General features: G+C 35.4%; 1 protein-coding gene and 1 pseudogene across 7 annotated transcripts; both read left to right on the top strand.

The window, feature by feature from the left end:
* The first annotated feature begins 4,310 nt into the window (after positions 1 to 4,310).
* Positions 4,311 to 7,923, top strand: LOC145092368 (auxin transporter-like protein 2). 6 transcript variants are annotated; one of them, XM_079030296.1, is made up of 8 exons: positions 4,313 to 4,770; positions 5,074 to 5,308; positions 5,464 to 5,592; positions 6,381 to 6,495; positions 6,590 to 6,672; positions 6,831 to 6,969; positions 7,183 to 7,225; positions 7,603 to 7,923. In XM_079030296.1, exons 2-4 carry the CDS (start codon positions 5,132 to 5,134, stop codon positions 6,492 to 6,494), a joined length of 420 nt encoding a protein of 139 aa, XP_078886422.1. In that variant the 5' UTR covers positions 4,313 to 4,770; positions 5,074 to 5,131; the 3' UTR covers position 6,495; positions 6,590 to 6,672; positions 6,831 to 6,969; positions 7,183 to 7,225; positions 7,603 to 7,923. The 6 variants fall into 6 exon arrangements, 4 of the variants coding, with proteins under 4 accessions (XP_078886425.1, XP_078886422.1, XP_078886424.1 ...); XM_079030298.1 differs by having other exon boundaries at positions 6,831 to 6,983; XM_079030299.1 differs by having other exon boundaries at positions 4,312 to 4,770; positions 6,590 to 6,646; positions 6,831 to 7,225.
* Positions 7,924 to 11,621: 3,698 nt separating this feature from the next.
* On the top strand, positions 11,622 to 17,016 carry LOC145092363 (G-type lectin S-receptor-like serine/threonine-protein kinase At2g19130; annotated as a pseudogene). The gene is made up of 4 exons (XR_013702499.1): positions 11,622 to 13,033; positions 13,095 to 13,377; positions 13,476 to 13,557; positions 13,693 to 17,016. The product of XR_013702499.1 is annotated as a G-type lectin S-receptor-like serine/threonine-protein kinase At2g19130 (transcript).
* The last annotated feature ends 9,217 nt before the right edge of the window (positions 17,017 to 26,233 follow it).

The raw sequence follows: 26,233 nt of genomic DNA, 5'->3' as shown, positions 1-26,233 counted from the left end.
GTTCACACTTGGTGGAGCTGTTATCTCTTGGAAATCATCTAAGCAAACTGTTAATAGCCGTTCTACAATGGAAGTAGAGTTTGTTGCTTTAGACAAAGCTGCTAAAGAAGCTGAATGGCTTAAAAGCTTTCTAGAAGGTATTCCTTTGTGGCCTCAACTTGTTACTGCCATTGGCATACATTGTGATAGTACTAGAGCACAAAGTCATATATATATATAATGTGTCTCAAACATATTACAATGAGAGACTTGCTGAAGAATGGAATCATTTCCATTAGTTACATAAAGTCAAAGGAAAATATAGTTGATCCCTTGACAAAAGGCCTTAGTAGAGAGTAAGTTCTCTTCACATCGAGGGGAATGGGCTTAAAGCCATCACAATGAGTCACCACCTGGTGGAAACCTAACCTAGCAACATTGGAGATCCCATGGTCTAGGTTCAAAAGGATAACTAGTTGGGGAAGACTCAAAGAAGAACTAACACAAAGGTATGCTCACTCCTATGATATTTAATTTGTCTTTCTCCGTTGATGATATAGGTATCAATTCTTTATTCTTAATAATGCTGATAGCTTTTATAGTGGAATAGTACAGATTATTCCAGATTAGCATTACCTATGTGAGGTGGATGTCAAGTCGCATCTTTGGGAGCTGATATGGCTAAGCTCTCTAAAAGTCTCATGAAAAAAAGATTGTTCACGACCGGAATGAACACAACGGTAAGAAATGATCTATGCTTAGATATGATATGTGTGATACTTCTTGATTTTTATTGTAGTATAAAAAGTGGTTAATTTAAGACTCTAGTTCACTATCCACAAAGTAGATCCAAGTAGTACTCACTATGAAAGGTTCAAGTTGTACAACACCTATTCAGATGCATGACATATCTTCCTTCCCTGATTTGAATATCAAAGTTCACTTATTTTCTATTCAAATGTGGGGTATTGTTGGAACTTTATTATGAAAACTTTCTCTATGGGATTTGTCCCACATTGGAAGAAAGTGGAAACTTATACTCCCATAAAAAGCCTCCTACTAGTTGTTTACCATTTAGATCAAAGGTTTGGACTAAAGGGATTGGGTTGGATTTGGTGATTGGGCTAGTCAAATTGGTCTTGAAAGATATATATATATATATATATATATATATATATATATATATATATATATATATATATAATGGTCAAAAGATTGGCCTTGGGGCTCTTGGGGTTTCATTGACTGGTTACATTATTTTATATATATTAATTCCGATTTTGACTTTTATTTTATATTTAACAAATCTGTTAGATTCGTTTAAATTGTCTTGACAATTATTTTCGGTTGGCAGTTTTGGAGGGAAAAATAGTCAATGTATATCTATAAATAGATCACCAAAGACCAGATTTCGGGTTCAGAAAAATCACACAAAAATTCCTCATATAATTTCGTATTCCACAATGAAGGGAACATAGTGAATTTCGTCAGAATCAAGAGAAGATCTTGATTGATTGTTGTATCCTCTAGACAAATCCTCACCAGGGAAATTTCTGTCTTAGGACACTGCAAAGCAGGTCTCAATCTCTACAATTTCGTGATTGTATTTTCTATATAATCATCATACAAGTATGTTTTCTGTAAATTGATTCTTGTATTATATATATATATATATATATATATATATATATATATATATATATATATATATATATATCACTACTAGAAAAATGTGGGATTTCCTACAAAATTTTCCTAGGACCAAAAATTTCTCGCTACTTCCTACACATTACTGAGGAAATTCCGAGGAAAACGTGCTTCTGAAATTTTTTTTGAAGTTCCTCGGTAATTGGTAGGAAATACCGAGGAATTATCCGTCCTCGGAAGTTCCTACGCTTTTCCTACGAAATAAATAAATATTTAACGTTCCTAGGTAGTTCCTCGGTAGTTTATTTTTTACGATTTTATTATTATAAACAAATGATATCATTTTTTTATATGGCAAAAAGCCTCACATTTATGTTAGATGTATTTCATTTAAGTGGTTCCTAGGAAGTTTCTCAGAAATTTTGAGAGATTTCCTAGGGAATTTTCAAACAAAGATTTCTCGCCAAACATGTCAAACTTTTATTAATTATCCTACGATCCAAGTTATTAATTTAATACACAAAAAAAACTTATAAAGTTACCACAATTAGACAATTCCTAGGTGATTTCTTGAAAATACCAAGTAATTACCGAGGAAACAAATAAAAAATATTTATTAGTTATTATTATTATCATATTATTATTAATTGTTATCATAAGAATTCTTACCATTACTATTATTATTACTATTATTATTGTTATTATTAACAAGATTATTATTAATATTATGTATATTATAACTATTATATTTTAATTATATGAAACCGTTTAGTTTTTTATTACGATTTTCGTCAATTATATTTAATATTGTCATATTTTTATTATTATTACATTTATAATTAAAAGTGATAATATAAACAATTTTATGACAATTGGAAATACCGTCATTTTATATTATTATTATTAATATTATCATTATTTTTATTTTCATATTATTATTATTATTATTATTATTATTATTATTATTATTATTATTATTATTATATACATACATACTAAAAATAATCCTAATGTTAAAAATAACAAAACTAATCCGTTGGAAATGTGTAGGCACTTCCAAGGGATTTCCTAGGACTGATATTTGTTTTTCATTTTTTCGAAGTTCAAACGTAGCTTTTTTTTTTCGTTCCATATTATGTACAGCTTTTATTACACACTAAATACTTTTATCTTCCAGAGTCATACGTATTATACACATACATATCCATACATATGAACACATACATATAGATTTAGAATGGTAAACAAATATTTTAAGTAATGAGTTCTGATGGTGCACACATATGTATGTATTTTTATGTTGTGTATAACTTGGTGAAATAAAATAATTCATGTATAAGGAAGTCGGAAAAACTATAGAACGAAAAAAGCACCGGTAAAACATCAAAAAATGAAAAATTGATTATGTTCCTAGGAAATCTCTTGGAAATATGTAGGAAATACCCAGGGATTTCCTACACAACATAAATTTTGTCACTAATCCATTGGAAATGCATAGATATTTCCAAGGGATTTCCTAAGACCAAAACCCATTTTTTACTTTTTCGAGGTTCAAACGTTGTATTTTTTGTTTCATATTTTGTACAACTTTGTTATACATTATATACTTTCATCTTACCAAGTTATACATAGTATACACATATACACACATATCGATTTATAATGGTAAAGGAATGTTTTGAGTATTGGGTTCTGATAGTGTACACACATGTATGTATTTATATGTCTGTGTATAGCTTGTTGGAATAAAAGTAATTCATGTATAATGAAGTTTAATAAAATATAGAATGAATAAACGGTGTTTGAACATAAAAAATGAAAAATGGATTATGTTAATAGGAAATCGCTTGGAAATGCGTAGGAAATAGCGATGAACTTCCTACACAATACAAAATTTGTCTGGAAATACATAGGTATTTCTAAGAGATTTCCTAGGACTAAAAGTCGTTTTTTATTTTGTCGGGGTTTAAACGTTGTTTTTTCGTTCCATATTTCATACAACTTTGCTATATATTAAATACTTTCTTATTCATTTAAATTTGATACATACATATATGCATGCGCTTGCACCTTCATAATTTATTACTCAAAACATTCATTTTTATTCTATATTTATATTTGTGTGTGTATGTGTGTAACAAAGTTGTACAAAAAAAGAAACTAAAAAAATGGCGTTTGAACCCTGAAAGATGTAAAAAGAAATTATTTTCCTAGGAAATCCCTCGGAAGTTCCTACGCATTTCCAAGGAAAATGAATATTATTTAATATTTTCCAACTATTTTATACTGTAATCTACATCTTTCAACACATATTTAGATATGAAATTATTATTTTTATAATTATTATTATTATTGATACATATATATACATACTAAAAATAATCCTAATAATGGTGTTATTATTATACAATATATTAAAGTTTTCAGACCTTAGCTACAGTAAACATCCACCAGTTTTAGCAAAATTGGTCCTTCTTTTAATACATGTCCGTTCAATTTTGTCTCTTATGTGCATCGTGTAGAATCTATCCAACTTTCGTCCCTCTATTTTTGTTTGTTATTATCTGGCAGATGTGTTTGATTTGCAGGGGTTATTTTGTAAATTTTCCCCATCCTTGTCAACGTGGCTGAAGGTTGTTGGTTTCTTTTTTTTATGGAACGGACGTGTCAATCTAAGGATATTTCTCTTTCTTTCCTCATCTTCTTTCTCCACCGTGTGGCTTTTATCTTTGTTCCAAATTCCATCAACACTTCGATCATCTTGGTCTTGTCGATGGTTCGCGCTGCTCAGCTCTCATTTGGAACATCGATTGCACCACCAAACCTCCGACTCCCACTGTTCATGGCGTATGTTTAATACGACAATCGTTCATCGTGTTAACCGATTCACGGCCTGAAGACCCTCTTCGTATGCCTCTCACTCCATTTGCTTTAGATTCCATTCGATGTTGGCATTGGCGGGAGTCGGTCTCGACTGATAGGGAAGCACGAAGAAGCAATGTCACCGAATCTTCTTTTCTTTTGACTTTGGAGTGGAAAAGAATGAGCGAGGTCCAGAGGTTGGTCGCGACTGATAGGGAAGCACGAAGAAGCAATGTCACCGAATCCCACCACAATCCGGGTCACCAGCGTGATTTTGCCCAGGTTCGTTTTCGATTGTCTTTCTGTATATAGTTAGGGTTCCGCCTAGGGTTAACAGTTCACTTTTGGAGCATAAGTTGTTTAAATTGGTTGTATCAAGTTGAAAGTGGTAACACATAATCGATCATTTTTTTTTTAAATTTATGGATATGTTTCATGTGAAAGTATATATACCTATGTGTAGCTTCCGTTACTTTATTATTTTAATTACCTGCATTGATTCATGATAGTTCCTGTCATCAAACCGAAATAAAGGCAATGATAGAGAAGTTTTTAAGCGCTTCTTATGGAGTGTTGTGTTTTCAGTTTCAGATCTCTTTAACAACTGGAAAGACTTCTGTAAACGTAAGAAAACAGAGCAAAAATGGTTCCTAATAAGCAAGCTGAAGGAGCGATAGTTCCCGGGGAAATGAAGGGTTCAAATGAGCAAGAACAAGGAGAGGGGCAGGTAGGGGTAGATCAGTCAGTGTCTGCCGTCAAGAACTTTCTTTGGCATGGTGGTTCTGCTTATAATGGTCGGTTCAGTTGTGTTTCAAACCAGGTAATTTACCATATCACCCTCTACACCCTGTAGTTATATATCCTCTCTTTTTTCATAAAAAAATCAAGTCATTTTTGTTTATCGTTTTGTGCTTTCAGGTAGCACAAGTGTTGTTGAACTCCCATACTCATTCTCTCAATTGGGTATGCTTTTAGGAGTCATCTTTCAAGTCTTTTATGGACTCCTTGGTCTTGGAAGCTGGACTGCTCTTCAGTGTTCTCTATGTCCAGTATAGAGCCAGAAAGGAGACAGAGAATGTCAGCTTCAGGAACCATGTTATTCAGGTTAATCTTCATCCGTTTTTGATTCTTTAGCATTTAGCACTGTAAAAGATGCACAAATATCTATGAACCATGTTATTCAGGTTTATCATTTTGCGGGACACATGGCCATATATCATACATGGTATTGTCTATGCTCTGTATTCAAAAGATGCACAAATATCTATGAATTTAGCACAAGTATCTGTGACTTTGTTGCTTAATCTGACTTTCTTCAATTGCTCTTACAAGCCATCTTACAAAGTGAGGAACTTATAAAAATAAAGAAGATATAACACACAACTTTAGACCAAAAAGAAAATCAGATTGTTTGTCGCTTATAACTTTTGGTAAACTTAGCTATGTTGAATATTGAATCAAAATGAGTAAAATATTTGATATGAATTGGGTTTGGTAAGTGAACGAAGATATGTTGTATGCCACCTTTTTTTAATAAATATTTATTATGTTAAGTATAAGTTATTAACAAGAATCATAGTAATTATTCATTTTTAACAAAACACTTAAAGTTAGTGCATGTACTGAAATTAGATTTTGGGAAACTCACCTGTTTCATTGCTTTCTATATATGTTTACATCCATAATCACGTCCACATAATTAAATTGCATTCAAAGTAGTTTTAGTAGCAAACTAATCTGATCTGAAAGTAATGCAAATCGATGCATGATGTGTTATTGGTACATCGGCATGTTCCTCTTATGCAGCAACATGTTTTAATTATAATCTCAACCTGCTCCATGTTTTTTTTATAATATTTCAGTCATATTAACAATTAATTAATGAGTAATAGATGATCCCACATGGGAGGATGTACCCTTACCCAATGGTTGCAACGTTCCTGGTGGATTCATGTGGCGAATCACCTTACACCATGGTGACTGTGCATCGATTATTATATCAATAAGGTATAAAATATTTTGGTTTCAATAAGGTATAAAATATTGGAATTTTCTAACTTTTGTCTATATGTAAATTTCTTACTTATGCCTCTTATTCTAGGAGAAAGAGGGGTGATAAAAACATGGATGATCGGATCTATTGTGTTTCTGAGCTTCAGTAAGGCACAAAGTTTGCTACTTCAAGTATGTTGCTACTTTCATTTCTTCTCATTACAACATTCTAATTTTCTAGATTGCTTTATTATTTATATCATGTTTCCTTACTACACCATTATAGTTTAAACTTAAATTTTATTTGAGAATGTATTATTGTTCTAATGGACAATTCATTATGTATCCAGGTTACTGTTGCTTTGGCTGTGGCAGAAGTTGCATTTGAGTTTGAACACGGGCTCTTTACACCACCTTTTGTGGACCCAACACTCTGATTGAATAACTGAATATGATGGAATAACCCCTTTCCTTAAATTCCGAAATAATGTATAAAAATTTTGGTAGATATTCATATATTTAATGTAATTTGAAACTTATTTTATCTTTTTATACTTTTATCGGTTAAATTGTTAATAAATTTTCTATTTTAGTTACACCATTTTCATCCAACTCTTGCCATTTTATTTTTACTTATGCGTTTCAAGGGAATACGTTGTAATGTGTCTATTGCAAACTGATTAGGTTTTATTTTTTATACAGAGGAAGATAAAGATCTGGAATGATTTTTTTTCTCTCCACAACAGTAAGGATTTCTTATTGCTGCCTTTTATTATGCAAATCACTCAAATTATATTATCTACAAGCTTTGTAATGAAGATATACCAAAATCTAACATATAGTCGAAATAACATTGCGTCCAAACTTACAAAAAAAAGTTTATTTGCAAAATTTTAGAAGTAAACAAACATAGGGTCAAAAATGGAGAAATAATGATGTTTCTTATTTTATTTGACCTTTTTAATTGACTTCTACATCATTTTAGTCTTGAAAACTAAAGCAATTGATATTGAAAGAAACTTGATGACAACCAACAAGAAGCGAAAATGACTGCCTTTCCAGATTAATTTATTTGACCGCCAAGAGAACCCTTATTTTTTAACGAACTATTGTTCTATGCAGGTCTCCGGCCAACATTCCAGAAGTTGTGATTCTACAAACAACCTTGCATGCCAAATCCCATTCAATTTGCAATCAATTGCTATGAACATCCAACAGTACGTCTGTCCATACTACTAGACAAGAAACTCAAGAAAGCGTATCAGGAGATGTACCAAATTATCAAACATGATGCATAGGGAGAAATACTCTATTTCAACGTTCTTTTTTAAATATTATCCGTCTTTTTCATCTTTTGCTTGTGTACGTACGTAGTCAGTTAGGATGCAAATTTTTATGTTTTCTCACTGTTTCTATTGAATAACATGTTTTAAACCAGTTCCATTATATAGTCATCCGCTCCATTAACGAAGCACGACATACGCTATAGACAAATTACAACCGATCCCCCTGCCCCCCGCGAAGCGGGGGTAACGAATCTAGTTTAAATAAACGAAAAAGGGTGCTTAAGCCCTGAAAAATAATATTTTAAATAACCATGTAAATAATTTTAATTAAATCTATTGATAAAATTCTAAAAAGTGTTTGCGATAATAATTTCAATCAAAGTTCATAATAATATTATAAAAATGTTTGTAAAGATATTTATAAACAAATGTTTCGATTTCCTTGGTATTTTCTCGGTATTTCCGAGGACTTTCCTAGGAAACGCCTAAATTTTTTGAAAAATTTATATCCTAAATATAGCATCCTAAAAAATTCAACCATTTTCAGTTCCCCCCAAATGCTTTCTTTTCCCGGTTTTAGGCTTACCCCCAGAAAATTCAACCATTTTCAGTTCCCCCCAATGTCCGGGTAGCGAGTCCGTTCTCCAGTCTCTTCTTATGTGACTTCGTCTTTCTGCGTGTCACCGCCTCGACGCCTCCGTCCGCCAACGCCCTTGTCGCCTCCATCTGCATATAATACAGGCAGCTCTTGCTCTTGTGGTTTTTGTTTTCAATTTTGACCAATATTTCCTTCGCATTGAACTGGAATCATCGCCTCTAAGAATTGTCGGACCTCATGGAAGGTAAAGTCCTTTAATTTTCTGCATCTTCTTTTCCTTCTTCAATTTTCTGCATCTTCTTACTGTCGGTAGGTTTGAGCAATCGATTACTACATGAATCAGAAAATCAATTCCCACTTTTGGAGATTATATATGTAAACACTTATGAGATGATCATTAACACTTTATTGGGGTCTTTGATTTTTTTTTTGTTCTTTTTTTCTTTTGTAGTTGATGCAGTGTAAGGTCTGTAAGCTCATATATTCATTTATCTTATTGTCTAAGTATGGAAATGTTATTTGGGGGGAATTAAGAGTTTGATTTATTTCGGTTTGTCTTGTAGTTTCAATGTAGTTGAAATAGAGAACCTCTAACCCCATAGAAAATCAACTACCTGAAGCAGTTTGGTTGCCTGATGGGCCGTAAAAAATAAATCAAGGAATGATTTGGTAGTAAATGACTTAAGCTACCATTTATGTTGCAGCAACCAAGCAAGGGATGGATTGCCTTTATGCTTGAAGTGTTATTGGTATAGATGTCAGTCAAAACTTAATCCATCTAGTTTTCTGTATATAGTTTACGCAAATGTAAAAATTACCTCTTTAAGGTGTGTTTTCTTATAGCATCCAGGAATAAATTTTGCAGGAAAGATGCTCAAAAGAGTGTGTAGTGTTGGTTGTTAGTAATGAATTGATCAAAAAATATGGGAGAAAAGAATCATAGGATACTAAAGGGTAAAATAGTCATTTTTAACATTCAACTGTTTATAATATGCTCAGGTACAAGCTGAAGTTGAAACAAATACTACAACAAATTCATCAAGTTGCATCAATGGTCTTCTTTAGTTGACAAGGTATCATTTGTCTTTATTTACATTCCACATCCACCAAACAGGAATGTACAAAGGAATGGAATCCAATTCCATTCCATTTCAACTCTTTTTTCCAATTCCATTCCATTTCAACTCTTTTTTGGTTTTGAAGGGCAATAGACTTCTTGGTGGAGCTGTTCCGTAACTTATACCAACATCAAGGCTGGTCCATGCAACAAACTTGCAATCTACCTAATGATCCTTATATTATTGTTGTAAACACTAGCTAGTACCTTTTAAAACCATTATCTTATTTTTGTGTTTCAACATTTATATTATGTTTGTTTTTAAACCTCTGTTTAGAAGTTATGTTGTAATGAAGAATATTTTGGATTTATGTTTATTGTGTTTGTACATAAACTTCAAACATAATCAGGTCATTTGTATTAGATTTTTTTTCTACATTTTGGACAAGAAAAGAATCTGGTTTTGTTTGTGTTTATTTTGATTTTTTTTATAAAAAAAATTAGATTTACTTGGAAATTCCTAGGAAAATTTATTCTAATAGTGTCACTAAAAACTATCGTGAAAACTGTCAAAACAAATACTTCCTAGGAAATTTCTCTGAAAAGTATTGTAGTAGGAAATTCCTCGGAAATATATTCCTAGGAAATTCCTCGGAAAAGGATTGTACTAGGAAAATCCTTGGAAATATATTTTTCCTAGGAAATTCCTCGGAAATAACAACAAAATTAGTATGTAGGAAAATTCTCGGGACTTCCAACAAAAGAGCTCTCCTTGGAAATGCCTCATAAATTTCCTCGGAAATTCCTCACAAAACATTTCCTAGGAGCCTTTTACCTACGCACATATTTTCCTCGGAAAACCCGTTTTGTTAGGGATTTCCAAGGAACTTGTCCCTCGGAAAAGGCGCTTTTTTTTAGTAGTGTGTGTGTGTATATATATATATATATATATATATATATATATATATATATTTGAATTTCATTTGTTTTATTTCATTTAGTTTTGTTGATTGTATACTTCTGTAATAACATTTCCATGTAACAATCACTTGTGCAGAGATGGATGAAATACCAGAAATAAGGAGCAGGATGCTTGATCTTTCACAAAGCCTGAACCCCCTCTCTGTGGCTGTATTAATTCATGTTTTTGATGATTTTTATTTTTATGAAAATGAAAACCAGGTGAAAGAAAGAAAGTTAGAGAGATTGAAAACGACAATTTTAATATTGAATTTTCTTTAATGATTGCTTGGCTGATATTCTTTTATCTTCTTATAGATCTTGAATTTTTGTCTAATTGTGGTGTTCACAGTAGGGGTGAGCATGGTGCGGTTTTTGCATTCTTAAAACCGTTGGGTGCGGTTTTGCAATGGTTCGGTTTTTCGGTTTTTAAATGCGGTTTCGGTTTGTATCGGTACGGTTTCGGTTTTTAAACCGTGTTAAGAATTTGATGCAGTTTTTTTATGTTTTTTGGTGCGGTTTTTTTAAACTGTAAGAACTGAAAAACATGTGCATATAAGCTTATATTGTGCTGTTTTTTTTAATACATTTATTTTTAGCTCAAAACAAAATTACATAATCAAAAATTGTAAGTCGCTTAAAATACAACTTGTGACCACTCTCACAAACTAATTAATAATTGAAGGTTGGTTGATTTTGACTTAATTTGTTACAAGCTTATTACATGTAATCAATTAGTACGTTTGGCTAACAATAGAACATTTCTTTTGCACCTCATATAGTCTTATACAAACACAAAATAAACATATAATAAATATATTATCGTTTATAACTATTTTAAATAGCATGTATATAATATACATTAATTGATTTATTATTATACACACTTGCGGTGCGGTTCGGTTTTGGTGGACCGGTTTTTAGGATAGAAACCGCACCGCACCGTTGACCTTCGGTTTTTGCAAAAATTAAATCCGCACCATTGGTTTTTGCATCGGTTTCGGTTTTTCGGTTGCGGTTTATTACGGTTTTGTCGGTTTTTCTTTAGTCGGTTCGGTTTTTGCTCACCCCTAGTTCACAGTACATATGTGGGAACAGCCTGTGCATGGGTCAAAGTAAGAAAATAAAGGGATTGAAAACGAAAAAAATCCAGGATTGAATTTTCGTTAACTAGTGTTTGGTTGATATTCTATATTATCTTCTTATAACTCATTAAAATGTGTCGCTCATAATTTGTGGGAATCAACATATACAAAAGCTGAGAATAATAAAGCATGATTCCAATATCTTGTCAGTTCTTTTTCTATTTCTTTTTCATTCCTTCTCTCTCATCTGGAGCTGATACTTTATTTGTGAATAAATCTCTCTCTGGAAACCAGACCCTTATCTCTCTTGCTGAAAATTTTGAATTAGGTTTCTTTAAACCAGGTGAGTCTCAAAACTATTACATAGGAATTTGGTACAAGAAAGTCAAAACAAGAACCATAGTCTGGGTAGCAAATAGAGAGACACCCATCTCGGATGCATTCTCTTCTAAATTACAAATTGTCAATGCTAACTTAGTGCTCTTAAATGAGTCAAACACCCAAATTTGGTCTACAAATATAAGCCCAATGTTGTGTTCCAGCCTCCAAAGCCTCTAAAGCTACGGTAGCCACTTTTGTTGACAAAATGAGACCTAGGGTGGCAAAGTCTTCCAACCCATGAACACAGTTAATGAAGGCAACTACAATGGTGGCTGCCAAGACTATAAATAGAGACTTCATTCTTCAGTTGTAAGCATCCCAAACACAAAGAAACATATAGTATAACACTTAGAGTGAGAGTGTTAGTGAGAGGGTTGGTTTTTTTGTAATAGTTGAGTGTGAGTGTTGCTCCTCCTATTGTAATTCTATTTTAGTGTTTAATAGAAGAGTTTTCCAACCCGAACACCCAACACCTACACCCACAACTTCTGCATGGGTGATCTTCTTGATGATGGTAATTTAGTTTTGAGATATAATTTAAGTTCAACTTTAATCACACCAATTTGGCAAAGTTTTGATCATCCAACCCATACTTTCTTGCCTGGTGGTAAGTTGGGATACAACAAGAGGACGAATATGAAGCAGATTATTACTTCATAGAAAAGTATAGAAGATCCTGCAAGTGGTCTTTTTTCTGTAGAGATCGACCAAACTGAGAATCAGTATCTACTTTTGTGGAATAGATCTCAGGTGTATCTGGCTAGTGGATCTTGGGATGGTAAAATATTTAGCTCCATGCCTGAAATGAGATCAAACAATGTCAATAACTTCAGCCACATTGACAATGAAAATGAGAGTTATTTTACATTTTCTATGTATAATTCTACACTTACTTCTAGATTCATCATAGATGTCTCATGGCAGTTTCAGCAGCATGCATATATAGAAACTACTACGGAATGGGCTTTCTTTTGGTCTCAACCTAGATAAGTATGTATGATCTATGCTTTATGTGGGGCTTTCGGTAGTTGCAGGCAGACTGAATTTCCATTAATCTGTAATTGTTTGACTGTTTTTGAGCCAAGATCAGAGATTGATTGGAATTTGAGTGATTTCTCTGGTGGGTGTGTGAGAAAAACAGACTTCAGCTATAGGGTTAGAGAACAAAAACCTGGGTTTGTTGTAGGTTATGTCCCTCTCAATTATCTTCCCACATATTAGAGAACAAAAACCTGGGTTTGTTGTAGGTTATGTCCCTCTCAATTATCTTCCCACATATCTTGAAAATGAAAGTCTGGAATTGGATGAACCAGCATGCAAAAGATCTTGCTCGGATGACTGCAGTTGTGATGTATATGATGTTATCTCCAATAAATGTCTACTTTTGAATAGTGAGATCTTGAATAATATATCAAGTTTCTTTGTTTTAGAAGATTCTAATAGTCTGACAATTCCATTCAACATCAAAGTTTCTTCGTCCGATCTTGCTAACATTACTGAAAAAAATCAATACCAAAGTGCTAGTAGCAGGTAATCTTTACTTGTTTTAATTGTAATTTCCAGTTTTCTTGTCTTTTTACCTCTGCAGAATATATAGCATTAAAAAAAATCTATCTTTTTCATCCCAGGAATCGTTTCAGGATTTTTCGGTCTTGTGCTTCTCTGCAGCATTGGCATTATATTCTACAGAAGGGTGAAAAGACAAGGTAGGTTAATGCTTTACTTGTTTCTCTTTAACCCCATTTTGTTTTTTTCTAGAATATAATAATCGTTCTATCTTGAAACGATTGTAGCATGCTTTGTCTTCTTTATTTAACTTTTAGTTAATGTATTTGACTAACTCAGGAAGTAGAGACATGAACCGAGATTATTTAGATTTGCAGTTTCAAGACAATGGAAGAAATGTTAGAAATCTAGCAGATCCAGGGATATTGAGTGCAGAAGACAGGAAATGCATTGATGTACCTTTCATTAATTTTAATACCATACTATCTGCCACAGAGAATTTTTCGCTTTCAAATAAACTTGGACAAGGGGGATTTGGGCCTGTGTACAAGGTAACAACTCTTGATTTTAGCTTATTAATAGCATACTATACTCATATCCTGTTGTCTCTGTAAGCAAAACAGGTGTTGTGATTGCTGTGAAAAGAAAGGAAGAACAGAATAGAACAGGGGATTAATTGCAAGGGTATTTTGGGGCAATTTTCTCCTGTATTCAACTGATAAAAAGACTGCAACATACAACTCTTTAAATAATAAAGGGAAAATGACTTAAAAGCCCAACGAAGTTTCCAAACCGTTCAAAAAACCCCAATAATGTTTTGTTTGTTCAAAAAAACCCAACAAACTTAACATATTGTCTAAAAAGCCCAACTAAGTTAGACTTTCCTGAAAGTCAAATAAGAGAAACAGACGACGTGGCTTATTACCGTATCGATAAAATGACTTGTTAGACCAATGAAGTTTCCAAAACGTTTAAAAAACTCCAATCATGTTTTGACTGTTCAAAAAAAAACCCAACGAACTTAAACAAAACAAAATTGGAATTTTCTGAACGGTTTGGAACTTTGTTGGACTTTTTAGACAAAAGGTTAAGTTCGTTGGGTTTTTTTGAACAAACAAAACATGACTGGGGTTTTTTGAATGGTTTAGAAATTTCGTTGGGCTTTTAAGTCATTTTTCCAATAATAAAAGACTTCCAATAAACTAGGACCACCGCTACCACTATTTCAATAACCAACGGGTTACTTATTGACTCCTAAAAATACTGATGACTAAATCAAATAAAACCAACAGACTAGGAAAAGTAAATGACCAAGTCTTCTATTGCATGTTTGGATTATAGTCCAACATGCTCCCCCTTAATCCGAAGTTGCATTTCCAACATCTTTGACTCCCAAAAGTTCCTTCATTTCATTGAATTTGACCCTTGCCATTGCTTTTGTTAAGACATCTGCACGTTGTTCTTTAGACCTGACATACTTCACGATGATCTTTCCTTCCTCCACACATTCACGTATGAAATGGAACCGTGCTTCAATGTGCTTGCTTCTCCCGTCAAAAACGGGGTTTTTCAACAATGAAATCGCAGATTTGTTTTCTACATAAAGAACAACTGGGCCAACTTGACGTTTGGTTAGATGACTGAGTAGTGCCCGTAACCAAACACTTTGACATGCTGCAGCTGTAGCTGTGATGAACTCTGATTCATATGACGAGAGTGCAAAACTTTTCTGCTTTTGTGAGCACCATGAAATCAGATTGTTGTTGAGGTAGAATGCCATTCCACTTGTACTCTTTCGATCATGGATGTCTCCTTGCAAACTACTATCGGTGTAAAGCCTGTCAATGCCACACCTTCTTGTTGTGAATATCTAAGACCAGAATGAATAGATCCCTTCACATATCGCAAAATATGCTTCACGGCCTGATAATGTTGGGTTGTGGGTTGCTATATGTACGTGCTCACAATCCCAACAGCATATGCGAGATTGGGTCGGGTGTGAAGGAGATACCGTAAACTGCCAACAATACTTTTAAACATGGTTGGGTTTATGGGTTTTCCCTCACCATGTTTGCTAAGCTGCAGCTTCTGTTGCATTGGTATTTTGGTGGGATTACAATATGCCATTCCAGCCTTCTCTAGTAGTTTCTTTGCATAAGTGGATTGGCTCAATGAAATGCATCCGTTCTCATGTTTTAATTCAATACCCAGGTAATATGAAAGAGGCCCCAGACCAATCATTTCAAATTGACTTTATATCTGTTTTTTAAGCTTTCCAATTTCACCAGCATCGGTACCTGTTATTATCATGTCATCGACATAAATGCCGATAATCAAGACATCATCACCAATATGTTTGGAGTACACCGCATGCTCCACTGGGCAATGACTAAAACCAAGAGTTTTTAAGCTCTTGACTAGTCGAGTGTTCCAAGCTCTTGGGGGTTGGCGAAGGCCATACAACGCCTTGAATAACCTGTACACCTTTGAAGTTTAATTTTCCTTCACAAACCCTTCAGGTTGGGTTACATAAACTTTTTCCTGGAGCTCCCCATTAAGGAAGGCTGATTTCACATCAAGGTGATGAACCTCCCACCCTCTCGATGCTGCAAGTGCAAGCAATAACCTGATTGTTTCCATGCGAGCAACGGGAGCGAACACTTCTTCAAAATCGACACCGTGTTTTTGAACATATACTTTCACGACAAGTCAGGCTTTATGCTTGATCACATTACCCTCCTAATCCCTTTTTAGCTTAAATACCCACTTCAATCCAGTCGGCTTGTGACCGGTCGGTAGGTCGGTGAGTTCCCAGGTACGTTTTTTTTCAATTGCTTCCCACTCGTTCATCATTGCAGCCTGCCATTCAGCATGTTTCACAACATGTGAATATGTTGTGGGTTCATTGATACAATCCTAGACCACAAGCCACAGAAGACCCATTGACCACAACTGGGCCAACCTTCCAATCCAATGAAGGATCAACTTGAGCAACCCAAAAAGCAACATAAAGTGTCTTTCACGTCTGCATCATTCTAGGAGGGAGACCCGGTCTTTCCTCATGTGTCAAATAATGGAGTTAGTGCTCCTGTGTAGAAGCCACGTTTAGATTAAGTGCATGCATGGTCATTTAGTTATTGTTGAGAGTCAGTTGTTAGTCATTATATAAGTTGTAATCTTTTGTTAGTGAAAAAAAGATAGCAGAGAAAATTGTTCCGAACCTGTGTTTCTTCTTATTTCTATCTTCTTGGAGGTTAACCCACTTAAGGGTCCTATCAATTTGGTGCTTTCATTCTCAATCTCCCCACCATGCCTCCCCGGAAAGATACTGCAACTGACATACCTCCTAAACCAGATCACCAACCAGCTACTAATCCACCAGACCACATTCAAGCTCTTCTCCATCTTGCCACTGCCACCAATACCCGACTTGACACCCTCACCACAAACGTTGCAAATCTGATCAACATCATGACAACTCAACACACCAACCAGCCACCGCCACCGCCACCGCCGTTCAATCACAACCCTCGGCCACCGAAAATCCATCTCCCTACATTTGACGGTTCTAATCCTCTCGATTGGTTGTTTCAAGCCACCAATTACTTTGACTATTATTCCATCCAACCCACCCAACGTCTCTCCTTGGCTCAATTTTACTTTACCGGTGAGGCCCTGAGTTGGTACAAATACTTAGCCAACAACAACCTTTTCACTTCATGGCCTGAGTTTTCCCGTGCTCTCGAACTACGCTTTGGCCTATCATCCTTTGAGAACCACCAAGCCGCCTTGTTCAAACTTCAACAAACTACCACGGTCACCGAGTATGTCGCGAATTTCGAACGGTTAAGCAATATGGTTGTTGGTTTGCAACCGGACGCATTGCTTAATTGTTTTATTTCTGGTTTACGACCCACTATCCAGAATGAGTTAGCCATCCTTAAACCTACTTCCTTCACCCAAGCAGTAGGCTTAGCAAAGCTCTTGGAAGAAAAACTCACTGTTGCTACTTCTTCCGCTGCTCTCAACCACACAATGTCCCTTCCACCACCAGCTCTTTTGCCGACCCCCACCATCAGCTCCTCCGCTTTGGTACCTGCCTCTGCCACTATCACTTCTATCGTACCAGCTGCTTCTGCACCACTACCCACTGCTCGCCTGTCACCGGATCAACTGCAACAACGACACGTTGTCGGTCTCTGTTTTAGCTGCCTCGAACGCTACACACCGGGGCACCGTTGTAACCCTCCGTAATTTTTACTCATTGTGGACAACACACCTGACCTTACAACAAACTCCACGTTACCAATGCTCACTGAGAATCCGGATGATCCACATTTTCTTTCTATATCACCAGCAGTTTTCTTTGGGATGACTACCGCCACCTCTATGAAACTCACCGGTCTTATTAAGGACCGCCCGATTAGCATCATGGTCGACTCCGGCAATACCCACAACCTAATTCAATCACACGTTGCTTCCTTGATCAACTTAACAATCCAACCAACGCCCCCGTTCCCTGTTCTTGTCGGAAACGGTGAACCACTACATTGCCACGGGTATTGCCCTCGCATTCCCGTCACCTTGGATGGAAACTTATTCCCTGTACCACTTTTTCTTTTCGCCTTCACCGGATGTGAACTGATTTTAGGATATGCTTGGCTCCGCTCTTTGGGCCTCATTACAGCGGACTTCTCGGTTCCCTCTTTATCCTTCCGCTTTAACAACCAACAAGTTACCTTACACGGACATCGTCCACCTGTCATCGTGCCCTCTACTGTCGGTGTTACCATCAACGACCTTGAGGACAAGGTCCCATCTCAAGGGGAGGGCATTGATACGATCCTAGACCACAAGCCACAGAATACCCATTGACCACAACTGGGCCAACCTTCCAATCCAGTGAAGGATCAACTTGAGCAACCCAAAAAGCAACAAAAAGTGTCTTTCACATCTGCATCATTCTAGGAGGGAGACCTGGTCTTTCCTCATGTGTCAAATAATGGAGTTAGTGCTCCTGTGTAGAAGCCACATTTAGATTAAGTGCATGCATGGTCATTTAGTTATTGTTGAGAGTCAGTTGTTAGTCATTATATAAGTTGTAATCTTTTGTTAGTGAAAAAAAGATAGCAGAGAACATTGTTCCAAACCTATGTTTCTTCTTATTTCTATCTTCTTGGAGGTTAACCCACTTAAGGGTCCTATCATTCGTCTTCATCTATGAAGTACAACCGATCATCATCAAGACACACTCTCTCGGCCTGAGCATAGACATCAGCAAGTGATATGTACCCTCCTGGCCCACATTCACTTGAGTCGCTAGTAGTCACCAGAATTGGGTGTAAGGGAGTTGTTTCCTTCATTTGAATGAGTCGAAGGCATGTTGTGTGCATGTAAATTCTCCTGTAAAGAGTCACCTGAACGAGACCTTAGAGTGCTCAAGGGTGTAACAGTACCAGATGGTTCCATTTCTGATTGTGCCTCAAGATTAGGACTCCAATAATCAAGATGCAGTGTGAAGGATGTAAACTGATTAGAATTATTTTCTTCTTCTTGTGACCAAGACCAACTTCTCTCTTCTGCAAATTTCACGCCCTTACTGATATACAACTTCTCAGTTTTGGTATCATATAACCGGTATGCTTTGGTACCAGGTTCTATGCCCAAATGAATTACCATTTGACTACGATCATCAAGCTTTCTTAAGTATGGCTTTGGGACTTCCATATGACCTACACAACCAAAAATCTTTATGTGACTAACATTTGGCTTCATACCTGACCATGCTTTATATGGGGTACAATCAGTCAATGCTTTAGTCAGAAGTCGGTTCAAGATGTACACAGCATGCCTCACAGCTTCACCCCATAAACTCACTGGTAGAACCTTACTCTTCAACATACTCCTGGACATTTCAACAATGGTTCGGTTTCGTTGCTCGGCAACACCGTTTTGTTGCGGGCTGTATGGTGCAGTAGTTTGCCTTGCAATTCCGACTTGTTCACAGTAACTTGTAAACTCATGTGACATGAACTCTCCGCCTCGATCGGTTCGTAGTGTTTTGATCCTTTGATTGGCTTGGTTTTCAACTGCTGCTTGATATTTTTTAAACGCACCAAATGCTTCATCTTTGTTCTTTAACATGTAAACCCACATAGCACGGTTGTAATCATCAACAAGTAATAAAAAAAATACTTGTTTCCACTTTTTGTTGGTGGTGATATTGGTCCACAAAGGTCGGCATGAACTAATTGAAGGGAGACTGTGGACCTATTTTGGGATTGAGACCGGAAAGGGTTCCGGGTCTGTTTCCCTACCAAGCATCCATCACAAAGTTAATTTGGATGATGTATTTTAGGAAGGCCATCCACAAGATCTTTTGTAGCCATAGATTCCAGAGCACCAAAATTCACGTGACTGAGACGGGCATACCATAACCATGCAGCCTCATCCAACTTTGCCATTAAACACACATTTTAACATTCTTCAAGGGTTACTTTTTATAACCTGTTTGGGGATTGACGTGTCTTTCTAAGAAGCTTCCAATGCCAAATACCCATAATATTTCCCCGTCCATGAAAACCTTATGACTGCCTTCTGCAAGTTGACCCAAACATATGATGTTTTTGCCTAAGTTTGGTGTGAAATACACATCTTGCAACTGATGCGTTTTAGCCATAAGAACATCCTATGTGCTCATACAAACCCTAATGCTTGGATCCAGGTTTCTCTATTGTACATGCAATTCATCCAAGACTATAAACCCTAGATCTAGCATATGATAATCAATATAACATATAAATTAGGGTTTAGATATTACCTTGATTGTTATGTAGCAATAACAATCACAAATCCTTCTTGTATTGACTTTAGAAAGCTGAGAGTCACAAATGTCATTCCTCTAATGGTTCACAAACACCAAGAGCAAGAGGATGAAGAAGAGAAGAGAAGGAGGCTAGCCAAAATCGTCCAAAACCCTAGAAGACAAGTTCTCCACGTTTTTGGGGCATAAGGGTTCGTTAAATAGTGAGGCTATTAGGGTTATCTAACAAGGAAACCCTAATTTGGATGCTTAAGCCCTAAGCAACCCATGGGCTCCTTCCTTAAAAGCCTTGGACGATTTCTAATGGGTTTCCCCATAGAATTCGTCCACTCCTTTAATATGGAGTCCATTAGCTCAATATTCAACTATCATACAATTGACAGTTCTAGTCCCTTAAGTTTAATTCATCTCTTTTAGTCACAAAACTAATTACCAACTAATTCTTGACTAATATTAATTAAACTATATGATTTCTCCTTTAATATATTATCCTCATAATATATTAATAAATCATATTTAATCCTTTCTCTCCATTATTCATCCTATCAAGTTGCTTTGGTGAAGGCAACCCAAAAGGACCATGCACTATCCGGTCAAGTACATACTAAAATAGTTATGGACTTAGACACTAATCCAACAGTCTTCCACTTGGATAAGTCTAATAACTATTCTGCGTATGACTTCAGATCCTGATCTACAATCGTAGCTTTCCAAAGCCGTTGTCAACTCTGATCTTATCAGATACGCATGTCCTTTAGATAAGGGATCATATATTCCTCCATTCTAGATATCGTATAGACTGAGACATGGATCTAAATCATTCTCTCTGTCTATGTGTTGTTTCCCGAATTCAGATTTATGACGACTGACAACAGACTACAATTGAACACATCAATTTAGTCCCGGCTTGGCCAAGCGCTTAGGTGCCATCACTAAATCATCGAGGGGCCCACATATATTGCTTTTATCCTACTTTGGATAAAAGGAACGGATAAACTTTGACTCAATGCTCGCTTGTACTCACTCACCGAATCACACACAACAGTATGTTTTATAACACCAAGTTACTGGTGCGTTTACATATTATAAATGTGCAACCGACTCACAAGATACAACTCACACATCTCGGTTTCAAGAATATAAGATATTATCATCTCACCAATCACTCGTGATAAAATCCATGAAGTGATCCAAGTGAGCGTGGGTTTGCTCAAATCATATTCATAAGCAGTCATGAACGTTGCAGCAAACATTTGCTTATGTCTAATGCTCTTTAGACAATCCACACGCCAATTCACGACAGTCTTCATTCATACCTACTTCCAACATATGAACGAATGTGGCCCGTTTGAATAATTTGACTGTTCTGAACCAATTAAATTATTTAGGAAGTCAAAACATGCTAAGTGAAACACAAGAATAATACTAATCTCATATGGCCTCAAACCTTTGAGTATAAATAAAACACCTTTTATTTATCACCATATCGATTTCTCATTATTTGTTGTTTCGGGTAATCAACTTCTTACTTGAATTATTACTATACTTGTCCCATGCTCTTAGCATGCACACAATGCTTACCTACGGTTCTTACTTTGTGAAATAGATCAAATGAACACATTTCCAATCATACTCATTTCACAACTCCTAATCCTTTTCATAAGTGAAATAATATCAAATTCTTGCCACTTATAGAATATGTTAGATTCTAACATTTTATGCAATGATCCTTTCATAATGTCACTGCACTAAAGTCATAATGACTATTGCCAATGAAATTACAAAGTCCTCTATCGGAGATTGTTACAAGACAATTCCATACATGTGATGTATCTTACTCAAAGTACATTCCTTGAACATCATTTTGCATAAAATTTTTAACCTAGACACAGACTTTCAATATCCAACTCCCAATGTGGAAACGTTTCCATATTTTCCATATGACAACTCAATCTTAATAGAACCTTTTCTATTCATAATAATGTCAATATGGTCCATCCAATACTATACTTCCAACTACTCACAAGCGACCAATCCTCGGCGAACTTTGGATTGTCCTTTGATAGTTGTTTAATTGTCTTAGTCAAAAATGATTCTTGTCCTTTTCCCTCTAAATACGCTAGACATTTGGAAAATTTTAGAATGGTCAAATATTATAGCATTTGCAATCGATCCTATACCCGAAGCGTGTGGGACACAATGCATAATGTCTTACATAAAGATTTGATACTTTATCAATCTTCTGTCATAATATTTTATGTGCTACGTCCTTATAATTCGAATTATGAAGAGGAATACCGTAATCATAATCGAAATTTAAGAACACACTATGTATCCTTGACTATATTTATTAACATTCCACAACCTAAGCCTTTAGATTTGAAATGAAGCATAATATTCTCTCCCTTAATTATAGCAAAACAACTATTCAACCCTTACAACTTTGCAAAGTATGACTCTTGTTTTCTATAATTAATATTGCTAACTTGCAATACTTGCCTTAATAATCATGCAATCATAACATTTATGCTCCCACTATCACGATGATTATTATAAACATAACACTTATGCTCCCACTAGCTTTGACATGTATTCAGAAACAGCTTAATTTTTAGAAAAACAATACCTATTGAATTTCTTAAATTCATGTTTCTAATACCTAATGCTTTGATAATCCTTTATCTAAGCTTATACACCTTTCCCTTAGATAGCTCATATGTGTGTCTAAAACAGTTTAGACTAATTGCCAAATCTCACAATTCGAATCATGGAAAGGGATACCGTAACCATAATCGAATTCGAGAATCCATTTTTTTTTACAATCACTATCTTCTTAAAATCTCTTTTAGTGAAAGCATTTCCTCACAGTCATTTTCATGAAGGAGGGAATCTTATGACACTTAGATTTTAATGGTGTATTTGTTCCTATCCATGTGAATTTGTCAAAACCAAAGTTTGCGACAAATACAAACTCATATGGACCAAACTTTTTCAATCTTGATTTCTTACCTTATGGTAACACGGCTGCCCACCATGTCTTTCAAGTAGTTAAGCAGCTCACCCTTTCCTATCAATGTACTTTCCATTGATCAAGATGTTTTCCTTTTATGCATTCAAATGAGAACTTATAGGACTCACATGCATAATTAACTCGATTGGAACGGCACAGAAACAGACTAATGTCAACACGATATGTTGTAAACCTCTACTCGTGTGCTAGTGATGATCGATAGGGTTTATTTTAATTAGTTCTTAAGCTTTTCAAGACCATTAAGACTCCTACTGACTCCTTGACATATAAGATTCTCTTGTCAATAAACATTTCTCGACAAACAAATATTCAAGAGGTAGTGTAGCTTTTACCAAGACAAAACAATTCATAAAACTGGTCCTAGTTGGTCTTTGTCCTATCCAAGACATCACAACTTTCCAATTTCAAATGTGCGAGAATAAGAAAACCTTTTTCCAAATTCTACATTTGATGAATGTTATAAACCTTATTAAGACTTGTCACTCAATATCACAATCTTAACTCTAAGACTTGTTTTTGGAACGAAGTATGATTGACTTCTTGATTTAACCATTTCTTCAATTTTTTTTATTCCTCTTCTTAGACATACAATTGTACTAAGATTTACTTAGAGGATCAATTGAGATATGGTTCTTAATCATTAAGACATATCATAAAGCATAAAAGGTACTCTCCCTTCTTCTTAGAATAGAGAAACTTTTATCTTTCTGCCTACTTGATTCTTCTTATTCGTTCTGCTATTGATTTAGACTTTTCAATCAATTCAAAATTACACTTAATCTTATAAGTATAATCATATTTACTAAACCTTTAGTAAATCATGACGAATATCTTTGTTACTCTTGTGGTGGATTTGATCAACACACAACTTTGTGTACTCGATCTTCTAGTCTTTCACTTGACACTTTGTCAATGAATTAGTCTAATTTCCAAATATGAAATTTCTCATTCATCGTGCAACCAAGTTGCATGATTCCAAGTTTCTGTCCACTTGAAACCTGGGCGATGAGAAACTCTCCTTATTTGGTGATTTCTTGACATTTACATAATTGAGAATCACATCCATTTGTTGTAGAAATATGCGAATATCAATTTTTCATAATGATTTCATTGCAAGGAAATAAATAAATAAATAAATGAGTCAAAACAAAATTTATTTTATTCATAAAAGTAGCCGAAAACATTTGTCCTTACAATGCAAAATCAACTGAAAACTATGTAATCAAATATTCCTAACAACTCTATCATAACTTTCTAAGCTCAAAATCTAATCTTCAAGTCCATGTGATCGAGATCCATTTCTTTGTGATTAGATTCATCTTGCTCTTCCATCAAGCTTCCTCTCTTTTCACTGATCCTGCAAAACATTCAAATGCAATCTTATCACATTATGTATTAAGAATCAACGAATAGGAACTTAACGGAGTTAGATAGTGGATTTTACCTGAAACGCAACCATACTCTTTGACTCTCCCATCTTTGGTCTCTTCAGGCTCTTAGGGCAGACTTGTATCCAACGCCCTTTCACTTGGCAGCAAACGCAGGTCGGTTCTCCTAGAACGTCCTCGGAAGCATGGTTTGTTGACTTTCCCAACAAATACGCTCCATTGCTTTGCCAAATCATTTCTGATTCAGCAGCAATGAGCATGTAAGTTAGGTCAATGAGGTTTTCGTCATGATCCATCATATAATACTTTCTTTTGAACTCATTATATGATTCAGGAAGTGACTGCAGAACCCAGTTCACAGTCAACTTATCAGGGAATGACGCACCCAACATTATCAACCTATTGATGTGTGATTTCATTCCTAGAACGTGAGCACACACGGGTTTACCATCTTCATGTTTCATTTCCAATAGGGCTTTAGTGACATTGAGCCTTTCAATTCTTCAATCTTGTGGGTTAGGGAGAATAATTGGAGGAGGTGGAGGAACTGAAGCATGATTTCTTGTTCCTCGATTGAATCGTGGAATATCATCTTCATGTGGAATGCTTGTTCCACGAGATTTGGGAAGACCATAGTTGTCGTACTTTGAAATCTACAAAACGGGAGAACATAAATTCAAGTTAGTTGATTGATTGAGTCCTTAATAAATCACCCAAACGAGATATTAAGGCTAGGACCCAACACAATACGCTACAACCTAGAAAAGGGATGTCGTAATCTAGTTGCAGAATATTTGAAGGTAAGTGAATGACGATTCACTAATTTCCACCAACGAAAAACGAAAAAGAAATTTAAGTTTTAAATCTATGAAAACTCCTAGATCCTTTAAGATTCATTGAACATTTCAACGGCATGTTTAAATCTCAATATGCCCCTCTAGTTTATGACTGGGATGCCGAGGATCACAAAGCGCGTGTGAATAACCATGCAAACTTACATGGTGCCCCCACATGTTACAGTCACCTATTCGATGTGCCGGTAAACCACACACGCTCCACCGAACTATGACAAACATTGAGTCACCCTTTGCTACCTTTTCTTGGAACCATTTAGTGTGCCGGTAAACCACACACCCTCCACTAACTTCTTCGCAAGGGCACAAAGTGTAATTTCATGGAATTGCATCAATTCACTTTTGCCTAAGTAACTAAGATTGGGAATTTGTGAAACATTTAGTTACTTTTGTACTTCATTATACTTATAATGGAAAGTTTCTGTCCCATCTTACCCGTTCGGCTAACGACCCTCCACTAGTCAAGAGTGCGGTGGGTAAGAGTGGATACCCATTCAATCGCCATTTTATAGACAATTTTCTTAAACACCCCTTATAGATCAGCTTCGTGAATGAGGCCTACTAACGGTAAGACTGGCTTTTACTCATATATATAATGTTATACTTTTAATGTTATATATAGTATAGGGTGTATTTTACACTTTTAAAATACTAGGTGGTTTAATTTAAAGATTATACCTTTAACTCAATTAAATGTAAACCTAAAACTATATGGATTTATTAAATCTCTTTTATTTATACACCTTAATTAATTAATAAAACCATAAGGGTGTGATTTGAACTT

The sequence above is a fragment of the Lactuca serriola genome, chromosome 3 (assembly GCF_051521515.1).
Source record: "Lactuca serriola cultivar US96UC23 chromosome 3, Lser_US96UC23_V15, whole genome shotgun sequence".
NCBI lineage: Eukaryota > Viridiplantae > Streptophyta > Magnoliopsida > Asterales > Asteraceae > Lactuca > Lactuca serriola.
This window is presented reverse-complemented; position numbering and strand designations above follow the sequence as displayed.